Source organism: Pogoniulus pusillus, chromosome 4 (assembly GCF_015220805.1).
Source record: "Pogoniulus pusillus isolate bPogPus1 chromosome 4, bPogPus1.pri, whole genome shotgun sequence".
Classification (NCBI taxonomy): domain Eukaryota; kingdom Metazoa; phylum Chordata; class Aves; order Piciformes; family Lybiidae; genus Pogoniulus; species Pogoniulus pusillus.
In genome coordinates, this window is record NC_087267.1 from 3415866 (window position 1) to 3437959 (window position 22094).

The 22094-nt window shown below is 39.9% G+C and overlaps 1 protein-coding gene across 2 annotated transcripts in view; it reads right to left on the reverse strand.

Moving 5' to 3' along the window:
• Nucleotides 1-22094, reverse strand: part of LEMD3 (LEM domain containing 3) — a 51539-nt gene that overhangs the window by 22812 nt on the left and 6633 nt on the right. For both annotated transcript variants that reach the window (XM_064141989.1, XM_064141990.1), the window contains exons 2-3: nucleotides 9486-9523; nucleotides 5899-5965 (exon numbers count right to left, since the gene is read on the reverse strand). In XM_064141989.1, coding sequence (XP_063998059.1) covers nucleotides 5899-5965; nucleotides 9486-9523 — 105 coding nt within the window. The remainder of the gene's footprint in view (nucleotides 1-5898; nucleotides 5966-9485; nucleotides 9524-22094) is intronic.

A 22094-nucleotide genomic window follows, 5' to 3' on the forward strand; every position in this document is an offset into this window, starting at 1 on the left:
GATACAACATAACATGGACAAGGAAGAACTCTAACATCCGTTTTATCTAGCACTAGGACATCATTTCTAAGGAACTGTCAGAGTGGTAAAAACCACTTTTTTCCTGATGTGTGAGGGGCAGATCTCCAGAAAAGGTTATTGGAGAGGGAATCCAATCCAATCCATAACATCTTTCTTAAAAAAAAAAAAAAACAAAACCAAAAAACTTAGCACCTATAACCATGATTTTACTGAGTCAAAACAATAAAATAGGAAACAACATACCCAGTCTTTTACTGGCTTAGGTTTGCCTGCCTTACCTTCCTGGATCTATACCAAGCTGTATTATTCCCAAAGCATACAGCAAGGCCAGGAAAATCTAGATACTCATGCATACACAAAACATAAACCTCTGCTTATACTCTTCTGAAGTGTTTGAATACACTTTACATGGAGCATCTTCAAGTGTTAATTCTCTACACAATCAAGAATGTTTGAGGTAACCTAAGCAAAACATTAGCAAGTTAGGGAGAAGCATCTTGGTTCATTCACAGCAAGGAAGAGTAAAGAAGCATTTCTAGGAAGCACTCTTCTCAGACTCCTAAAGCAAAGTTGTGTTCAATACATTTCAAGAGATATAAGTGAATTTGGCCTTGTAAGGATGTCAACATAACAGGGATGCTCTTCTCTTACTCTTGGGTTAAGGAAGTTTTTAAGTCCTCATATTCTGCTTGACTTAGAAGTTCTACTGGCACTGAGTCTGTGTGCATACAGGTATTTTCAACCAAGCACTCAGCAGAGAATAAACTACTCATGAAGTGAAACACCTTCTACACTTGCATGTGGCATCTTAGTGCCCAAGTGTATTGTAAGAGCAAAACTAGAGAGACCACTGGTGAAAACTGTCACCAGCTTTCCCAAAAACACACTCTGTAGAAGTCAGCACCAGAACTGAAGTTATGGGCTATTCTTGTATGTAATTTAGGTAGCATAAACTCTACAACCTGTAACCTGACATCTATCAGCAGTAACTTCATGTTTTGAGATTAGCAGACCTAAGATAACTATATCATACACATACAGTCTCTGGTGTAAACATTATAGGGGGAATGGAGCAAAACTAGAAGTGGGTAGATCCAGATTGGATGCTAGGAAGAAGTTCTTCACCATGAGAGTAGTGAGACACTGGAACAGGTTGCCCAAAGAGGTGGTGGAGGCCCCATCCCTGGAGGCTTTTAAGGGTGGTCTGGATGGGGATCTGAGCAACCTGATCTAGTGTGAGATGTCCTTGCCCATGGCAGGAGGGTTGGAACTTGATGATCCTTGAGGTCCCTTCCAGCCCTGACAATTCTATGATTCTATGAGTCTGTTTACTGATGGAATACACATGACAAAACCAAAATGTATTTCTGTAGAAGGTATATGTACAATCTCTGTCAGGTACTAAGCTGTATGACATGAGCAAGTCTGATAGTTTAAGCTCTTTTTTCTTGTTCAGCAAGACCTGAGGTTTTTCTAATACAGTAAAAGCTCATCAGTCAGTTTGCACAGACAAAACAGCTTGTGAGAGCATGGGGATAAGACCTTCTGCTCAAAAACGTTTGTTAGTTTGGGGTTTTTTTCATTGTGTAGATAAGGAGAAAATCCCATTTATGAAATAAGAAAGTGTGAGGCTACTATATAGAGAACACAAACAGAACACACCAACAGGATACCAGATTGTGAAAAATCAATCCTTACAAGCAGGTTTCAGGTCTCGTTTTGCCTCTTCAATCTTATGAGAAGACAGTACTTCCTCTTAGGATAGAACAAAAGCTCCCAGCAGACGGAGTACTACTGGATTACTTTAGTAGTTTGAAATCCTAATCTTGTCTTCTTCCAGGAATTACATTTATGCAGCACGCAGCCAACACACTGACTTCAGAGATTCTGTTCTCTTCTTCAAAAACCAGCAAACAGCTTCCTTGTATTTCTGCCTCTGAATTTTTTTTCAGACTGTATTTCCTCTAAACAAGTTTAACAGCTAAACTGCCTTTGCTGCCTGGGCTCTGACAACGTTTAAGGACCGTCAGTTCAAATTATCCTCATGCAATGCTGGGGATGGAAATTAAAAGTCACTTTCATCTTGCCTTCCACCCTAGAAATGAGTAAGCTCAGAGTTACGGAGTTTCAGTCCTGTACAAATAGCTGTTGGAGATGCAATTCTCATTCCAACCTATCTATTGCAATAATCATTTAAGAGCTTTCTTCTTTCATGAATTTGAAAGCCTGCAGAAGGTCAGACAATTCACAAATCAACCTTCTGTTTGACTGCAAACAGCATGATATTCCTATATACCATTTCAGTCACTGCTTCAGCTAATAGTTCTGCAAATGAAGGCTTACTTTGAATAACGTTGGTGCAATCATTAACCACTTGGCTTGGAAGCCCACTTTCCATAGTCTGAGCCAAAAATGTTTCCCAACTGTTCCACAGTTGAGGCCCTATATCCAGGAATAAAACCAAGGCAGAGGCAAATAAAACTTTCACACAGGTCTGCTTCAAAATACCTCTGAGCTCTTTGTAAAAATGCTCCTTCTGTCAAAATGCCTGTTAAAAGCTTACACAAAATATGAAACTTTGTGCTCAAACTCTTCTTGGGTGCAGATCAACTTAAAGTGCAGCCAGAACCATTCCACTTGCCCTTTTAGGGAGGTGAGAACACATCCCACAAAATTACTATTTAGATTGTGTTAGTGTACTTAGGCAAGCCACACAAGGAGCTGAGTTGCTCTAGAAATACTAACAAAAAGCAACTAATGCCTCAGCGCTGAAGAAACATTTAAGTCTGTTCTCACAATTGTTTTCAATACAGAAAATAAGTCAGCTGTGAATTTTTACATACAGGCTAGAATATTTGAAACTGACTTTCATTTTCAGCATTTAGCTTAATTTGTCAACTGTTACATATGCAATTAACAGAAATACTTGGAATTGTAAAATGCAGTAAAGTACCAGAACCAAAACCTAGTGGAAATTTAATACTTTCAGGAGCACATGAATTTAGTTTATAGCCTGATGTGGTACATCCACCCAATAAAAAAAAAAATGTTTAGCAAGTCACGTGCTCACATGTTATCTGCAGCAGGACTCTATAGTGGGTAGCTAGAAGAAAAGCAGGAGCAGAACAAGTGTTGCAAGACCAAGTAAGAATTCCTGATTTCCCAAAGGCAAATTCAATAGTTTAATAACTCTACAGAAAACCAGAACTTGCTAAATGGGCTTTAAGTCACTGGTTGGAAACAGCACAATATCACTTAGAATCACAGAATCAGTCAGGGTTGGAAGGGACTACAAGGATCAGGAACAACCCTAGAACTTGAACAATTAAAGATTAAGGAAAGTGACAGAAAGCCTATTACAGCAACCAGACAAAGCAGCTGATACTTGAAATTAATATTAAGCAAGATCTAGTGTTTTGCCATATTTTCTTCCAACAATAGGTTTACTGGTAAACCAAATTACATACAGAATTCTAATTCACCTCTGCATCTCAAAATCATAGAATCAACCAGGTTGGAAGAGACCTCCAAGATCATCCAGGCCAACCTATCCCCCAGCCCTATCCAGTCAACTAGATCATGGCACTAAGTGCCTCATCCAGGCTTTGCCTGAACACCTCCAGGGACAGTGACTCCACCACCTCCCTGGGCAGCCCATCCCAATGGCAAATCACTCTCTGTGAAGAACTTCCATTAGCTCAGAAGGAAACCACCTAAATCTGATAGATCATCACTGTGGAGAATGCCCAGCAAAAGAAATGTCTAATTAAACAAACATCTACAAGAAAGCAGGGTCATACCTGTGGGAAGCTGACTGCTCCTGTGTCTGATTGGATTTATTCATTTTGCAAGTGTGACTGAAAATGGATGTGATATATTGAAGCCTCTCCATCAAAGATCAAGACATGAAGTAATTAACGTAAGTCTAAAGGAAGTCTCATTTAAATAAAGCACATTCTTACAGACCCACAGAATTGTCAGAGTTGGAAGAGACCCCAAGGATCATAGAGTTTCAATCCCCCTGACATGGGCAGGGTCACTTTCCACTAGAGCTGGTTGCCCAGAGCCATATCAAGTCTGGCCTTAAAAACTTCCTAAAGTCTAATCTAAATATCCCGTCCTCTAGTTTGGATCCATTCCCTCTAGTCCTATCACTACCCAACATCCTAAAAAGTCCCTCACCAGCTTCCTTGAGGGCTTCTTCAGATAATGGAAGGCCACAATAAGGTGTCCTTGGACCTTTCCCTTCTCCAAACTCAACAACCCCAACTCTCTCAGCCTGTCCTCATAGGAGATGTGCTCCAACCCTCTGATCACCCTCGTAGCCCTTCTCCGGACACATGCCAGCATGTTAAGACATTTGTTGTAACAGGGACTCCAGAACTGGATAGAGTACTCCATGTGAGTGAGTGATGAGAAAATACTAGGTGCTGAAATATACAGTCAATAAGAAGCTGCTCTTTTGAAGAAAAGCTGCTCCATTAGACAAGAACATAGGAACACAAACTTCAATTAAGAACCACAAGCTACAACTCAGAAGTAAACACAGATACTGCTCCTCGCTGTAGTTTCTTGCGAGTTAGGCATTACTTGCCATAGGTCTGAAGACATTAGTAATGCCAAAGCAGTCTATTTCTATAGAAGATTATTAAATAATTTTATATCATATTAGAGCATCTGCAGTTGGAACATCTTATCAAGTAAAATTAAGTTACCCTGACTTTTTCTTCCTTCAAAAGACTTCGTGTGTTTTAGCTTTTATAATAAGTCAAATCATTTGCTCTCCAAGAAACTAGCTCAGTAAAAATATAAACATAATGAAACAAAGAGGGATACAAACCAAAATCTTGACTACCACCTTCATGGCAGTTAAGATGTTGAATAAACCTTAATAGCACAGACTACTGCAGGTTTCCAGTCTGTCTTTTTAACATTAATAGTTATAACATGAACAAATGATTCCTAGCCAAGTATGAAATGAGAGACATTTTTCCAAGAATGTGACAGAAAGACCTGAAAAGCACCAATTTCACTAAAACTGTATTTCTTCTCCCTCTTGCTTGCTGTCACAGAACAAATAGATGACAGAAAGAAGAGTAAGGCTTAAAGAAATAAAATGAAACACAAAAAACCAAATGAACAACTGCCTCCTAAATGGATTATGGATTAATTAAGCAAAGATGACAAATAAATGCCTTAATAGTTGTGATATAGATTCTGCTGCAACTCACACTCACCAGATGCCAATGTTACAAACACACTTAACTTTGCTTCTTCATGGCTGTGATGTGTAAATATCCAGTTTAAAGCGGTGTCAATTATGACTCGTGGCAAAAGGACTGCATTTTTAACTTTGAATTAACACTAATCCTAAACATCATCTCTGACATGTTACTATATATAGCAATTTTTATTACTATATAACTAGAGTGGTTAAGTTGGACTGTTTTGTCTAACAAGGCAATCCTGTTCAATCAGTACCATTCCTTATATTACTAAACATTTTCTGATGGCTGCAAAAGATCTGTTTTCAGGTATTTTTTTCATTATAGTGAAATAACTACTCTAAGAAGAAACACATATTCCTCTCCATATACAGCATATTTAAATTCTCAATGAAGTAAAATCCACAAAGCATTAAGACATTAGATCAAAACCAGACAGGATTACAAAATTAAACATCCTATTCCATTAACTGAAAAGCATTGCAACAGAAGGCACTTAAAAAAGCGAAAAGGGCAGCATAAGTGAACTAGAATTGGGATTTCTAGATTCCCAAAATGAAACTCTAAATGACTGTCAGGTCTGCTGTAGTTGCAAACCACTATCTGAGCATGTATTTCTTTATAGCTGTCACAGTATTTTTTGAAGTGTTACCTGCTATTTGTGCCAATTTATCATGAAGTGCATATAAGCTGTTCATCATGAGACTTATTTCGGCTTCCTAGAATTAGAAAAACACATGAATGTTAACACAGACAGGAGTAGAGATGAATTTTCTTCCATTTACCTCCAAAATCTTTATATATCATGAGAAAAAAATAAAATCAAAAAGTTTACACACATACAGGTGAAAAGCTGAAGCACTTCCAACATCAACAGTGATAGGCAGCTATAGATAACAATGGTGATCGATAGCAACAGATATTATATCAAAGGATTCATGAAACTGACTTCTCAGAGCTCAACTGAAACATAATACAATTGCAACCTGGACTGTGATGGACCTGCCAGTTAAAACTGAGACCTCAAAGGGTCAAATGACCCTAAAGAAGTCTGGTTGCTTTGTTGTGGTGGTTTTCAATAGCTCGTATGTAAAATAAAGAAACCAGAAAACAGTTTTAGTCTTAATAACCATGCAGTGGCACTTCATGTAAGCCACACTGACAGTATCATCTGGTCATATTACCATAGAAAATTCATTAAAAAGTAATATTTTTGCTGTCTACCTTCAAACTACAGGAAAATAATTAAAACCAAAACAAGAAAGAAAAAGATGACAATGCAAACAGGCAAACAACTCAGAAAGCTGTGGACTGTACCATCTTGTTTATACTTCTTGCACATACCACTAGTATAAAAAAGTCTAATTCCCAAAAATAAGCATGAATGCGAGCTGTCATGTAATTTTTACATGCAGGAGAGTTTAACTTACCAAGATATTGGGCAACTTCATTGAAATACATCCAGAAACATTTTGTATTAAAAGGAACTATTCAAACTATGAAGATGAGGAACATGCAATTACATACACTAAGTACTAAAGGCTGTTTCACAATGTTAGGAGGTTTTTTGAGGTTGGCTCTGACTCCTGAGGCAGAATCAAATGGTTGTGATAAGACTAGAGCCTTTATTGAGAAAATACTCAAGCAAAGTAATTTTCCACTTTGTGCATCTGCTGATTATACCCACGTTGAAAAAAAACCTAAACACTTTAATTCCCTGATACACCAGCACTATTTGACATAACTTGCAAACATGAGTGGTCATGGAGTTTTTCATTAAATAAAAACATGCTACCAAGTAATAGAATACTCCTTTCATTGGTCATACATCTGACAATTTAATTCCCATAAGGAGCATCAACAATTACCAGCTTCACCTCTCCCCCTTCTGGACCTATGAAACCATAATTGAGATTGAATTAATAAAGTTGGTACTCCCTAGGAAATTAAGCAACCTTATTAACTCATTTCCTGGCTGGAAAATACTGGGCATAGCAGAAGAGGAAAATCAGTCCACTACCACACATGCATCCATCAACAGCAGTACTCTAAGTTCCATTTATTTGCCAGTAGGCACACCCATGACTTCACTAACAGCTTCACTCAAACAGACATGTGAAGTCTTTCTATGACCAATTTATGGGTTTTGTTTGGGTATTTTTTGTAAATCAAAGAACCATAGACTGGTCTGGGTTGGAAGGGATCTCTGAAGGTCACCTGGTCCAACCCCCACTGCAGTCAGCAGAGAAAGCTTCAACTAGATCAGGCTGCCCAAAGCCCTGTTGAGCCTCACCTTGAGTATCTCCACAGATGGGGTCCCAACCACCTTCCTGGGCAACCTGTTCCAGTGTTTCACCAGCCTTATAGTAAACAATCTGCTCCTAACATCCAATCTAAATCTTCTCTTCTATAGTTTGAAGGCACTGCCTCTCATCCTATCACCAAAGATCTATGTAAACAGTTTGTCTCCATCCTTCTTGTAGGCCCTCCTTCAGGTACTGGAAGGCTGCTTTTAGGTCTCCCTGGAGCCTCTTCTTCTCCAGACTGAACAACTCCAGCTCCCTCAGCCTGTCTTCACAGCAGAGGTGCTCCAACTCCTTGATCACTTTTGTGGCAAAACCACCTCTCTGGATCTGCTGGCCATATATATTTGGCTGTAGCCCAGGACGCAATCTGCCTTCTGGGCTGCAAGCTCACACTGTCTGCTCATGTCCAGATTCTCGTCCATTGGCACCTTTTCCACAGAGCTGCTTTCTACTACCTCTTCCCCGTGTCAGTATTAATAGTGAGGATTGTTCCAACCCAAGTGTAGAACCCTGTGCTTGCTCTTGTTGAACCACATGAGGTTCAGACAGTGTACCAACAGCAGGAACTTCTTAGCAAAAAAGCAGACATGAAGCAGGACTACTATGGAACAGTACACAAGAAATGTACCAGAAAGTAGCACATAAATCAGGTTCTTAAGCTGTCAAGTCCAGCACACAAGATGCATTCTCTCTGCGCTACTAACTTTCAAAAACTCAGAACTTATCCCACAAAATTCAGTTTGTTAAAGAAACTGACCAACATTTTCTACTAGCCAAGACTACCTACTTAAGACATAAAACTGTTAACTTTTGAGGAGTTCAATCCTAAGGGAAAAAAAAAAAAAGCAACCCCCACATACAATAATCTTGCAATATTTGCTTATATATGCTTAACAAAAGCAGATCACTATGTTTACAGTCCAGGCAGAATAAAGGCCAGAAGAAAGAAGCATCATAACTCGCACTGCAGAACTGAAAACACAGACAACTTTTCATGGAGACATGTCAAAAAGAGTCAGAGAATAAGAACAAGCAAAAAAAATAGAAGTGAAAATGACTAACTTACTCATCCATTTAACTAAAGGATGGCAATACTTGCTCTGTGGCACAGAGCTGTAGTTTCAAGCTGGTTTCTTTTACCAGCTGCCCTTTCAACATTAAGAAGCCAAATGGTAAGAGCCAAACTGACTCTTACCATTTAGTCTCAAAACTCACCACACCACAATTTTTCCTCACAGCTCTAAAATGCAAATGATATAACATTTTCACAGCATATAAAAACAACCAGCATGCCACAGCCAAATCTTGCAATCCTAGTTGTCATGGGTTGATGGAGTTAACCTGCCGCTGTTATTCCTACCATGCTGCAGTCATACCAGCTTCAAAACATGAAAGGGCTAACCAGAGCGAAGTATTATGGGGCTCGAAGTTGAGATTGCACAGTGAAAGACTTCTGCTCCAGTTGCTGCTCCCGGGTCACGGCTTCTTGGGTGTAGTCTCTTTTCCACAGGGATGGTGGAGAGGCGTGGGGGAGGTGGGTAGCTGCTGGCTTTGGCTTTGTGTTTTATGCTGGCTTTTTTCCCCTGTGTATGTCACTGTGCTCCTTTTGCAAATAGGCTAAGCTAAGCATTGTATTATTAGATTAATTAGATTATGGCTAAGGTAATTATGCTTTGTGCTTGTATCTTCTGTTACATTAAACTCTTATCTCTACCTCAGCCCTGTGTTTTGCGTGTTACTCTTCCCCACACTTTTGTGTTGAGAGAACAGGCAGTTTAGCCCATTAGTCATATTGCCCGAGACAAAAAACAACAACCTCAAACAGAGTTGCAAGTATGTTCAGCTCATGCAAAATACTCTGAAACCACAGATTTGTTGGTATTATACAATCATTTGCCAGACTAAAATCTCATTATCAAGTAGGTTTACTTACTTCTATTTGTTGAAGTTCTTCACTGAGGGTACTCTTGACTGTCAAAATAAAAAAAAAATAAATTCATTCTAGAGTCCAAAAAGATTTTATAAAAGGTACAGCAACATTGTAGCTTTATGACAACACTTTAATATCTCCATAAGAACTAACAAGGCCATAATATTACAAATAAAAATTAGACAGCTATTAACTTTTAACTTAATTCTGTATTTGATGACGCACTATACTAGCATTTAGGTTGATCCAGAATCTTGTACATCTAGGAATTTCACAAGTAATTCCATGCAAACAAAACTCCCCTTGTCATTTGCTGAACTCTTGCTTCAATGACTCAATTGCATTGAAATCAGCATTTTGAAGGGTTTACATTTTTGGTGTCTTCTTTAAGCAACAAAAACTAATTTGTTTGCCAGGTGATAATCCATACAACACAAAGCTGTACAATCCTCAGCATCTTCTGTTTTGACAGAAGCTATCCTCTTTGACAAAAGGGGATAGCTCAGGTGAAAAGCACAGTGTGACTACATGACCATTAAGGGGGGCAAGGATCTACTTGAGAGAGTCCAACAGAGGGCTACAAAAACGGCTTATAAAATGGGAAAAATAACAGAAATTCATGACAAGATTTCTGCTTTAGGAGAAACGGTCCTCAGTTTCTCTTGTATCCTCCAACTTACACATCAGGATTCCACTAACCTTTGCCAAGTGTAATTACATCTGGAGAAGTAAAGGAAGGAAAAAAAAATGGAAAAAAGGATCTTACTTGCAAAAAATAAATTCTTTTTTTAATTCATAGATTAATTCATAGAACATCAGACTAGAAGGGACCTCAGGATCTAGTCCAAGCTTTCGAGATGGCCCAGCACCCTGTCAAGCTGGGCCTTGGAACTGTCTAATGTAAACTGTAGAATCTACCACCTCCCTTGGGGGTTTAGTCCAATGTCTAATAGTTCAAATAGTGAATCTTTTTTTTCTGGCATCCAGTCCAAATCTCCCCAGTAGCAACTTGTGTTCATTATCCCTTGTCTTTACAGCATGACTCTGTAAAAAGGGAGTCCCCCCCCTCATGATAGCTGCCCTTTCTATACTTGTACACAGTTATGAAGTCTTCCCTAAGCCTTTTCTTCTCAAGGTTGAACCAGCCCAGCTCTCAAACTTCCTTCATATGACAGGTCTTCCAGTCCTCTGAGCAGTCATGTCACCCTTCTCTAGACCCTGTCCAGGCTGTTTGCACCTTCTTGTATAGCAAGGACCAAAACTGTGCAAAGTACTCAAGGTGCAGCTTGACCAGTGCTGAGCAGAGTGGGAGAATGGCATTTCTATCCCTGCTTGTGATACCCTTATTAATGCAACTCAGAGTCCTGTTGGCTTTCTTTGCCACTTCAGCACACACTGTTCACTTATGTTGGGCCTTTTGTCCACCAAGACCCTCAGGTCCCTTTTCAAAGTGGTGCTCTCAAACCAGGTGGCTCCCAATCTGATCTGCATTCCTGGGTTATGTGTTTCCATGTTTCCAGGTGCAAGACCCTCCACTAACCTCACTAAACTTCATACAGTTCCTTCTTGCCCACTTGACCAGCCTGTCAAGATCTTCCCAGAGGATAGCTCTCCCTTCTGGAGTGTCAACTTCCCCACTTATTTTTGTATTGTCAGCAAACTTCATCAGAGTGCTCTTAATTCCAATATCTAAATCATTAATCATAGAATCATAGAATAGAATCACAGAATCAACGAGGTTGGAAGAGACCTCCAAGATCATCCAGTCCACCGGTGCCTCCACCACCTCCCTGGGCAGCCCATTCCAATGCCAATCACTCTCTCTGCCAACAACTTCCTCCTAACATCCAGCCTAGACCTCTCCCAGCACAACTTCAGACTGTGTCCCCTTGTTCTGTTGCTGGCTCCCTGGGAGAAGAGGCTACCCCCCCCCACCCCTGGCTACAATGTCCCTTCAGGTAGTTATAGACAGCAATGAGGTCACCCCTGAGCCTCCTCTTCTCTAGGCTAAACACCCCCAGCTCCCTCAGCCTCTCCTCATAGGGTTCACTGGGCCAAATACTGATCCCTGGGGAACCCCACTAGTGACAGGTTGCTAGTTTGAGAAAGAGCTATTTATTACCACCCTCTCAGTAGGACCTGTCAGCCCCACCCACTGCACAGACCACTTGCCCAGGTCGTAGTGTCAGTTTCTCAAGGAAGAGGCTGTGGGAGACAGAGTAGAAACCCTTGGAGAGATCCAGATAGATTTGTAAAACAATGCATTTTTAACCTGCCTGAAGTCCCATAGCACTGTTGGTAGCAGCCACAAGCTGATGCACACCACCTTATTTTTGAAGGGCAAGTTTGAAGTACGTATAAGTACCATTACACAGTTCCTCTATGTGTTCACTACCATTGTTACATTTCTACAGTTAAACCCAACAAATCACGCATAAAACAGTGCAGCAATGAAAATACTTGGAGTGAAGAAGAAAGCCTGACTCTGAAGCTTTGCAGTTAGTCCATGTGCCTAAGCTCAGAAGAAAATAAAGTGTGTGACTTACACAACAAGCATTTTGGCTTCCTAACAGTAAACGCTGTGGGGAAACACCACACCAAAAAACCAGCAGCACTCAAACACAGGGACTGGTTTGCAGGCACTCAAAACCTTGATTCAGACAGTTTAATTAAAACTGATAGAAGCAGATGTTCAAGCTTTCTCGTAAACCACACCTTATATCACTTCATGTTTTCATTCTAGAGCTGCAAATTTTAAGACATTGCCTACTAGATTACCAACTTTACAAAGCTTGGTTGTGTTTCATTCATTAACTCAGCAGAACCTTCCCAGGATACTAAACTTTTAATCTAAATAGTGTAGCATAGGACTAGAGAGACACAGCCAAGGCTCTAGATGACTGCCAACCTCCCAGTTTGAGCAGTAGTTTTCCAGACAGAATAATTATGTAATTATGGCCTCTTCCCAAGGGCAACCTTATTGAGCATATAGAAAATCCTGATTATAAGATTTTAGATTGGAAGGGGCAGGGAAGAGGGAATGGGACATGAGACAATATTGTACAGGTTTCAGTATACCTGGCAAACCATTTTAGCACTGATGAAAGCCATGGAGCAACCACAAATGCAATACTTTCCTGCCTCCAAAGATGCAAACTGAAAACTGTCAGCTACACTTCTACATAAGGTAGGCCAGTACAGCAACTGAAGTGAAGACAATGGTGGTGTCACCTCTCCTCAGCATCACGACTCCCGTGTCTGACATGTAAGCTACTTCATGAATTTGATCTTTTCATTTATCCAAATATGAAGCAATCCAGATGAGATGCCAACTCCCAAATATATCACAATTGAAGTGAAACAGAAAAAAAAAAGACTCTCCTCCAAAACTATCTAGCACAAAAACGTGATGATCCTTGTAACTCACACTATAGGACTTCCAGTAAATTCCTTTGAAGCTAGTGATTTTAAAGTTAACTGATATACTTTAAGATGTTAATACTGTTTAGGATGCCTAATGCCTGAAGAGGTAAGTATGCTAAATGTAACTGCAGCAATTCACCAGCTGCACATGCAATTAACAACTCTCAATCAACCTGCAATTATTTACCATAAAACCTTGTTAAATTTCAGTTGAGGCCACTCCTTAATGACGTTCTGAATCCACCCTTCTTTCTTTTGTCCAGGATCTAAGCTCTTACCAAATCCTCCCACTTGCTCCAGCTACAGATACTTTTCATCTACTCCAGTGCCTAAGCTGTTTCAATATATTACATCATTATTGTTTTGAAAGGTTTCTTGACAGTTCTTAAAGTAGTTCTAAAAGTAAAAAGTTCTTTTTCTACCAAGCAAAGTATTAATTTCAATACTAAAGGTGAGTTTGTCAACACATAATTCCAAGCTTCCTCCTCAAAAGGTGTTCAAGACCTCCAGTATACAGTAACAATCATCAGCCTACTAAGCTCACATTTTTCTGAGTTTCAAAGAATAAATTCACATCTACTTATACAACTAAGCTAAAAAAATATAGCACTAACGTCTTAAAACAGGAGCAGCTTCTTTCCAGGTTAGCCAACCCATCAACAGCCACAGCAAGGTGCCCTCAGAAAAGGGGGGGAAACAACAAACAAGTGGACATAGCAATCTCATTATCCATTAGAACTCCTCAGACAGCAGCGGATCTGCAAGAAGCATAGCACCTTTACCCAGCCACACGTCAATACCAGATGCAGGATTAAAAAATGGCCAGAGTATTTTTATGGCAGAAAAACTTCCAAAACTTAACAAATACAACCACACCAACTCCCCCAAACAATCTGCTTTGAAGTTTGATACATTGGTAGAAATGCTTTATTCCTGGCAAGGTGTAATGATAATGGCCTAAAATTCCTCTCTCTCCGTGGTTTGAATGGGAGAGGAAAGGAGCGAGAAACCTGTTTCCCAGCCCCGCTCTGCAGGCGTGAAAGGGGGGAACAAAAGGCCCTTCCTGCACAAGGGGTGCCCGTGCAGTGCCCGTGCTGGAATCGGGCTGGGATTGGCTGTGGTCTTCGCGCCTAGGCAGTGCTAACTCTGCTCTTTGTCCAGGAAGGGTATAAATATTGGGGTACTTCCTGCCTTGGGGTTCCTGCCTTAGAGTTTTCCCCCACCTGGATAGTTTCTGCAGAAAGAGTTCCCCTGACGCTCTGGACAAGCTCCTGGGGGACAGGACTGTCTTTGCTTTGGAAGGCTTTCCACCATAAGCACCCACTGTACAAGCTAAGGAGCCTCGGATGTCCTCTGAAAGAGAGCGAGCTGACACGCATCTAGACCGCCCTTTCTCTGAGACAGCCTAACTCACCTGCGAGTAACTTTGGCTCAGCCTGATTAATATTGGGAATGCTATGTTTACTAGATTAGCCTTTCCATCTCCTGACTTCTGAATCGGTCAAATTTATCTATGGTATCCGTGTAAGTTCTTCTCAAACTGAATCTGCTAATTAGGACTAAACGAATTTCTGTGTATAGTTTTGGGGGTAGGTTTCAGGAAAATAAAATAACTCGGCCACATTAATTCCCTGCCTCCACAACAAATGTGCAGACATGGTAAGAAAACAAGCTTAAGGACACTGAGGGATATTATCTTCATGTGAAATTTGATTCCAGAAGAGGAATCATAGAATCAGTCAGAGTTAGAAGGGACCACAAGGATCATCGAGTTGCAACCCCCCTGCCATGAGCAGGGACACTCTACCCTAGATCAGGAAGACATATGCCGTTTAAATTCCATTTTTAAAAGCTGATTGCATTTAAATGCTAGTTAACCAACAAGAAGACAGTAAGATTACTGAAGAGCCTGGGAAATAAATCAAAGCATTGTACAAATATTGTTCCAGATAACTGAAAAGTCTACTAATGACCCTTAGAAGTAACCAGTCTACATGCACTGCTGTTGGAACAAGCTATAAATGATGATTTACAGACTACTAGAATTCCTCAGAATAGTGGAACCAGTCAATCTCAAACAACAAAAGTCACCAATACAAAGCACAGCTCCAAAGCATTCCAACCAAAGCTGTCAACACAAACGCACATACCCAGCCGTCTCACACAGAAACTCAATTTCAGGAATACAAATGCAGTCAGTGCAAACATACAAGGTTAATTTTTGATACACTACCGGAGGTTTCATCTTTAAAGTAACAATAAAACCATGCACCACCACCCTATTTTCCTCCCTAATACACTGGTAGCTATTGTGGACAAACACAGTATTTCTGATGGTTTTGTTTCCTACTGTAAAACAAACAGGGAACACAAAGTGGGATTTCTCCTTTTTGTCGAAGCATGGTTAACAGAGAGGAAGTTTCAGCCTAATCACAGACATTCATGAATATACAAGTCAGCTTTTAGAGACTCTTAATGGTAACATTTCCAAAGACTGGCACAGATTCACAGGCAGTCATACTTAGGAAGAAGACACACTCAAGTAAAAACACCTTTGCTCAGGACATAACTTAGAACCGTATCACTAACGCAGTACCAAATGAAGGGATTCAGTTACCTTCCACTCACTAAAAAAGGGTGCCAAAAAGCAGCTAATCTACTACTATGTCCTAAATGCTGTGCTGCCTGCCCTGTATACTGTTACCATTCCTGAAGTCTGAGTATTCAAAAGATTTCAACAGATAAAATCTGAGCTGAATTAGGAAAGAACACACATAGTGGGCCAAGCATTCAGTTACCTCAGAATCCTGCCTCCATCAGCAGCAAAAGATTTTGCCCGTTCCAGAGATACCTGTCTCTAACTGAAGGGCAGAAATCAACAGAACAGTTGCAAAAATGAGTGCAAGAATACAAAGTATATGCTGATACATCAGCAGAATATTCTCTCCATCACAAAATGATTTGCACCTCAGAAGACTCCTGAAACAGAAGTGGCTGGCTACTTTTTCTTCTCCTAAATTATCATCCCTAATGTATTTTTCCACAACCAATTTGTCTAGTCCTGAATCAACACCAAGGAAGCTTTACAGTTCCACAATTTAAACACACCTGTGATAAACCAGTTTCTCTGCTTACCCTGAACTTGCCACTCATTGAGAAACTCTTCTTTATATTTAGAGGAAATGGTGAGTAATCAAAGCCTACTCTCTCTCTCCCTAGTATTTGTGCCTTTGCTTCATTTCTCTGTCTGCATTCTCTCACTCTTTCACACTCAAGTCCTATTTCTCCTAGTTATGAAAGCCAGACTATGTTTCTGATCATATTCCTACTCTTAACCTTTTAGCAGTTCTGCTATGCCCTTTGTGAGGTTGAGGACCAGAGTTGGACGCTATTCAAAGTAAAGGAGAACCCTGGATTGTTAACTGCAACTCTCAAACAAATCTTCTTGAATACTCTTTGTTCTCTAAGTAATAAGAAAACCTACCATTGTGTTTCCTTCTTGGCTACTACTAAATATTAAGCTAACATTTTTAAGGTAATCATTGTAATGTAATAATCAATTACTGGATGTAGAGATTATTTGATTTTACAAAGAAAAAGCAACTTTCCAGTGTGACTAAGTAAAGCCATGGCTGCAGAAACAAGAATAATCCCAATGAGCCTGTAAGCACTTAGTATCTCTTCTGTGATGCCAAAAGTGCCAAATACTATCCACACAAGGATTCAGTGACTGTCCGCTGCAGCACATGCTTCCAACCTAGCAGCGTCTGCAAACAGAAAAGTACTTTCCTCCTCCTGACATACTATGTCACAAGCAGTCTAATTCCATAAAAAGCAGGACTTATTTTTTTCAAAAATATGTCCTGTAAAGGTGTGTTAAGTGGATAATCTAATGCTTCCCATTACAGGTTTGTATCAATAAAATTTGCACACACATTATATTGTATTTCAATGAAGAAACAGCTGTCTGTGTTCTCTTAGGAAAAATGACTCAGGAGAAATGCGTTTGCAATGCATTGTAAAGATTAGGTAATACTACATTCCTTGAACACACACAGTTTCCATTATGTGTGCTTATATGTAAGAAAAGCAAGAAAGAAAAAACCCAAACACACTGCTTTTATCAGCAGCTGTAAAATATTAACAGGAGAAATGTTAAACTTCAGGCACCTACCAGTATTTTATAATGGCAGTCAATACCTTTACTTTCAAGAGAATCAGAACAGGCTTCTGTAGTAGTTTTCATCCTTTCTGTGCTCCCTTATCACAAGCATTTTAGCTCTTTTATAAGGTCAAAAACCACTCAGGACTTCAATGAGCGAAGACAAATGAACAAAAAAAACCCAAACACCAAAGACATGCACAGGAAACTCCAATTTGAAAACATGGCAGCAGAAGCAGTTCCATGTTAAATTAGAAAGTGGTCTGCTTTCCTCAAATTCCAAAGTTCAGGATGAAACAGAAAGAAAGTCTTGTTAAAACCACAAAAACTTTTTTCTTTAATCAATGGTAATCTGCATTTAAGTCTACTGACACTCTAACAAGGGTTCTAGTGTGGACAGAAACATTCCTGTGACCTCATAAAATCAGAAAGGATTCCTGTCTTGAAGAGTTTTCACTGTAAATATATTGAGTCATAATCTAAGTGTATCAGAAATAATTCTTAAAACTGAAGAACAAATTTAGTCAAGACTTTTTACCAGGAAAGCACAAATAATTGTTTCAGAGTGTAAAATAGTTTGCCTTACCTGACAACTTTTAATCCTTTCTAAGGGACAATAAATTGTCTATTTACCTAGTAGCAGGTCTGTAGCTTAAAGCATAGATGTGAAAATTGCTTATTAGTATTTGAACCACAAATAATGCAACTTCAGAATTCCCAATTTTAAGCAGATATTAGTTTTTGATACTTTGTTCAGAAGATTTAGAACATATTTGGCATTCATACTGAAACGTGCTGCTGTTTGCAGACATGCACACAACTTTCCTTATGTTATGGCTTTATATATTCTTGCAATTACACTTTTTTCCAATGTTGCTATTACATAGACTATGCTTTTTTTGTGAAATCGGTCATGAGTAATTGAAACTAAGATTACTTGCCTGAGGAGCAGGGATGCAGAAAAGCTCTGTCAGGATCTGATTCACTAGGTCTCAAATGAAGTTTGCACTCCATAGTGCATGATAATTTTTCTGGAAAGAAAATCTGGCTTCTCATGAGAAAATTAAAGGTGATCTAGGATCTGAAGGTAGATCTAGTTGCAACTTTTGCATGTTTTAAAGCATTTTAGACTAGAAAGGAGTGGGAAAGCAAAAGGCAACCTTGTGTTTCTTCTGTTAAGAACCTCTGCCAGGTTCAAGTGTGATACAGCCTTTTCTGCTTAGGACAGACACATACAGTGACAATAGAAATGGTGAAGAAAATTTACAGAAGAACCCACAACTAAGTAGTCTATGAGATCTACTGAATTCTAATGATGCTACATTATGAAGGGTTGTAGACCAGTTCCTTAGGCCAGTTTTCCTGTATTATAGAGAAGGCTATTTACTTAATTAAAAGTTGGAAGATGGCTTGTTAGAAAATAATTGTTTTGTAAACATACTAAGACTTACTTTATGGCAGCTTTATTCCCTCACATCTTAATACAGGGCTTACATAAAGGTCATATCCCCATACATTCTCTGTACTGGAAAAGTGTAAGAAACATACTTGGACTCATTATATCTTGTGTAAATGCAGCATCAGACTGGCCTTGTGGGGCAGTCAACTGAATAAAACTTTATGTCAAGAGGACAGCTGGACTGAGTTGGATCAGTACAGTATTATTCTCAACTAGATTTTAAGGCTATATCTGGATCTTAATCAAAGAAACAGAAGTGTTTCTTTGAAAGTCAGTTAAATCTCTGAACTGCTTATCGGAGAAACCTCAGACAGTGTTCATGTCTGCTTTTGGATACTTTCAATAGGCTGCATATTGAAGCCATTCACTTTACCCATATATCCCCTCAATACTCATCATCTCACTATGTACTTTGATAAAACATTCCACAACGCACTCATTCAATAATACATACCCCAGTGTCTGTTCAGCATCATTAAGCTGCACAATACAAGCTCCTCACACCCACTATTCCAATATCTCACAGCACAATTCCATCAAACAGATTTTTATCTGAACGTGCAGATACTGTTCCTAACAGAGAACAGGACTCTAACCTCAACTGGCCTGAAACCTGTCAATAGATATTGAGCGATGGAGCATTTACTGTGAATGAAAGGTTTCATTATTAAAAAGTAGAGATGTAATTTTGTTGTTGTTTCATTGTTAGTGTTGTCTGAATCATGTTTTGGGAGTGTTTTACAGTGTGGTTTGGGGTAGGGTTGCTCTTTAATTTTTAAGAGTTTCTTGAGAAATGGAAGAACATTTCACTATGAAATTTTCTGCTCATCTCTGGCATTTGATCTTTATCTACAAGTTTAGTGGGCTGTTTGTTCATTTTAAGGTGTTGTGCTCCAGACAGCCAGGGTATTTGTTAATTTTACTGAGTGACAGACTAGGTGGTGCATGTGTGACAAACTCCTGAGAAGTCCCTTCCAGGCTCTGGAAATCAAATCAAATTATTAGGGAAAGGCCAGCTTGGCAGCCTTGCTTGAGGTGTTCCTCATTCTTGCAATTTCATTGGAAATAGTTCACTGTTATTCTGTAAAGAAAATTATTCATTGGTGGGATCTTGAAACTAACAGGAATGTCTCATGTCAGGTTCATCCTAGTATGTGTCTGTATATGTTCGTACCTGATTGTATGATCCAAGGAAGTATCTGGAGGTGAAACGCATTTCAAGGAAAAAGCTGAAAAGCTGTTGCATGTTTGTTCAGAGATGTTTTAGCAGGGAATCATAGAATCATAGAATCAACCAGGTTGGAAGAGACCTCCAAGATCATCGAGTCCAGCCTATCACCCAGCCCTAGCCAGTCAACTAGACCATGGCACTGAGTGCCTCATCCAGGCTTTTCTTGAAGACCCCCAGGGACGGTGCCTCCACCACCTCCCTGGGCAGCCCATTCCAATGGGAAATCACTCTCTCTGTGAAGAACTTCTTCCTAACATCCAGCCTATACCTACCCTGGCACAACTTGAGACTGTGTCCCCTTGTTTTATTGCTGGTTACCTGGGAGAAGAGGCCAACCCCCACCTGGCTACAATGCCCCTTCAGGTAGTTGTAGACAGTAATAAGATCACCCCTGAGCCTCCTCTTCTCCAGGCTAAACAGGCCCAGTTCCCTCAACCTCTCCTCATAGGATTTGTGTTCCAGGCCCCTCACCAGCTTCGTTGCCCTTCTCTGGACATGTTCCAGCACCTCAACATCTTTCTTGAATTGAGGGGCCCAGAACTGGACACAGTACTCAAGGTGTGGCCTGACCAGTGCTGAGTACAGGGGAAGAATAACCTCCCTTGTCCTACTGGCCACACTGTTCCTGATGCAGCCCAGGATGCCATTGGCTCTCTTGGCCACCTGGGCACACTGCTGGCTCATCTTCAGCTTACTATCTATCAGTACCCCCAGGTCCCTTTCCTCCTGGCTGCTCTCCAGCCACTCAGTCCCCAGCCTATAGCTCTGCTTGGGGTTATTGTGGCCGAAGTGCAGAACCCTGCACTTGGCCTTGTTAAATCTCATCCCATTGGCCTCTGCCCACCCATCCAGCCTGTCCAGGTCCCTCTGCAGGGCTCTCCTACCTTCCAACAGATCAACACCTGCTCCTAGCTTGGTGTCATCTGCAATGTTTTTTGTTTATTTGTTTGCTTGTTAAAATAACTTTACATTCTCCCAGGGAGACTTTTGATAGCTGAGAAAAATCAGGTTAAAAATTCAGATTTCCTTTCAGAGAAGGAAGTAGTCCCACTACCTTTCAGCTTTTGCTTTTCCTTATCTGCAAGCTTGTGAAACACTGCTTACATAAAAGCAGCTTTGAATAAAGGTGTTTCTAAATCACTGTGGGAAACTGAGAATTTGTGCTGTATTGAAAGGATATGTTTATGTTTGGGTACTTTGTATCTAACAGCAAACACTTTCATTTTGGTGTAAACTCAGGAAAGAATAAAGTGGAGTGTCCAGGGCATCTGAAAGAGTCATAATATTATAGGTACAGAGTCCTCTGGGCTAGTAGGTTTCAATTTCTCACTGAAAACAGAAATAGCAGCCTTTTAAGTACTTCTGAGAGGCTGCTCATTCAGAACACGTAGTGCACAATCTGACTTGGTGATCCTAGGTGTATTATGACTGCTGTCTGTAAAGTCTGACTTCCATAAAAGATGGTACTCCCAGTAGAAGTGTTGTAAACTTCTTCAGTTTGTTTGCACTGAGTACTAGTGTACCCGTGTACTTATAATTGGACAATGCAGTGGTTAATGCACTCCTTGATTCATCACTTTAAATAGTGGTTGGTTTTTTTCCCTTTTGACCTTTGTCTAAAGCTGCTGTAAAAGTGCACATGAAGTGAGGAAAAAGAGGCAAAAAAATATATTAAGTCCTTCTTTTATTCTGCTCTATAAGACCTATGCTATTAAAGTCATTCCTTTGGAGCAAGAGAAGACTGGAGGGAAATCACATGAAAATAGCAGCACTGGGAAGGAGCTGTCCTAGTGATTTGAGGACCAAAGGCCAAGTGTGGTCTGTCTGTCCTTTCTGATGAAGGGAGTGAATCAGCACGTAACATTCTTTGCCGTTCAAGAGATATGAATATACTGAGCTGCTTAAACCTTAGCACTGGACTGCTAGCTATATGGCCATCTTAAGCATGGGATAAGTGGATTAAGGAAGGAGACCTTTGTAAATTTCTCTAGTTCACACACCTAGATTTGTACTACTCTGCAGTGACTCAGGTATCTGCAAAAAGTCAATGGTGCAGTAAAGTTTAATTGTCCCCAGTGTTTAAGATCTTGGTAAAAGTAATTTGTTCTTCTTTGCCTTCCTTTTTTTGCTGTTTCTATATGGCAGATGAGTTTCTTGCTAAGATAGGTTCTTTTTCCTCTCTAGATCAAATTGACTACCTACTATAGCTCTTGATGTAACTCATTAACTAATAGGCATAACTTGTTTAACAATTATGGTAAGAGTACTGGAAGTCTTAGTTCAAGCAGATTCTTTAACTGAGCATAGGAGCCAGTGGTGATGTATGGCTGTGTAGTA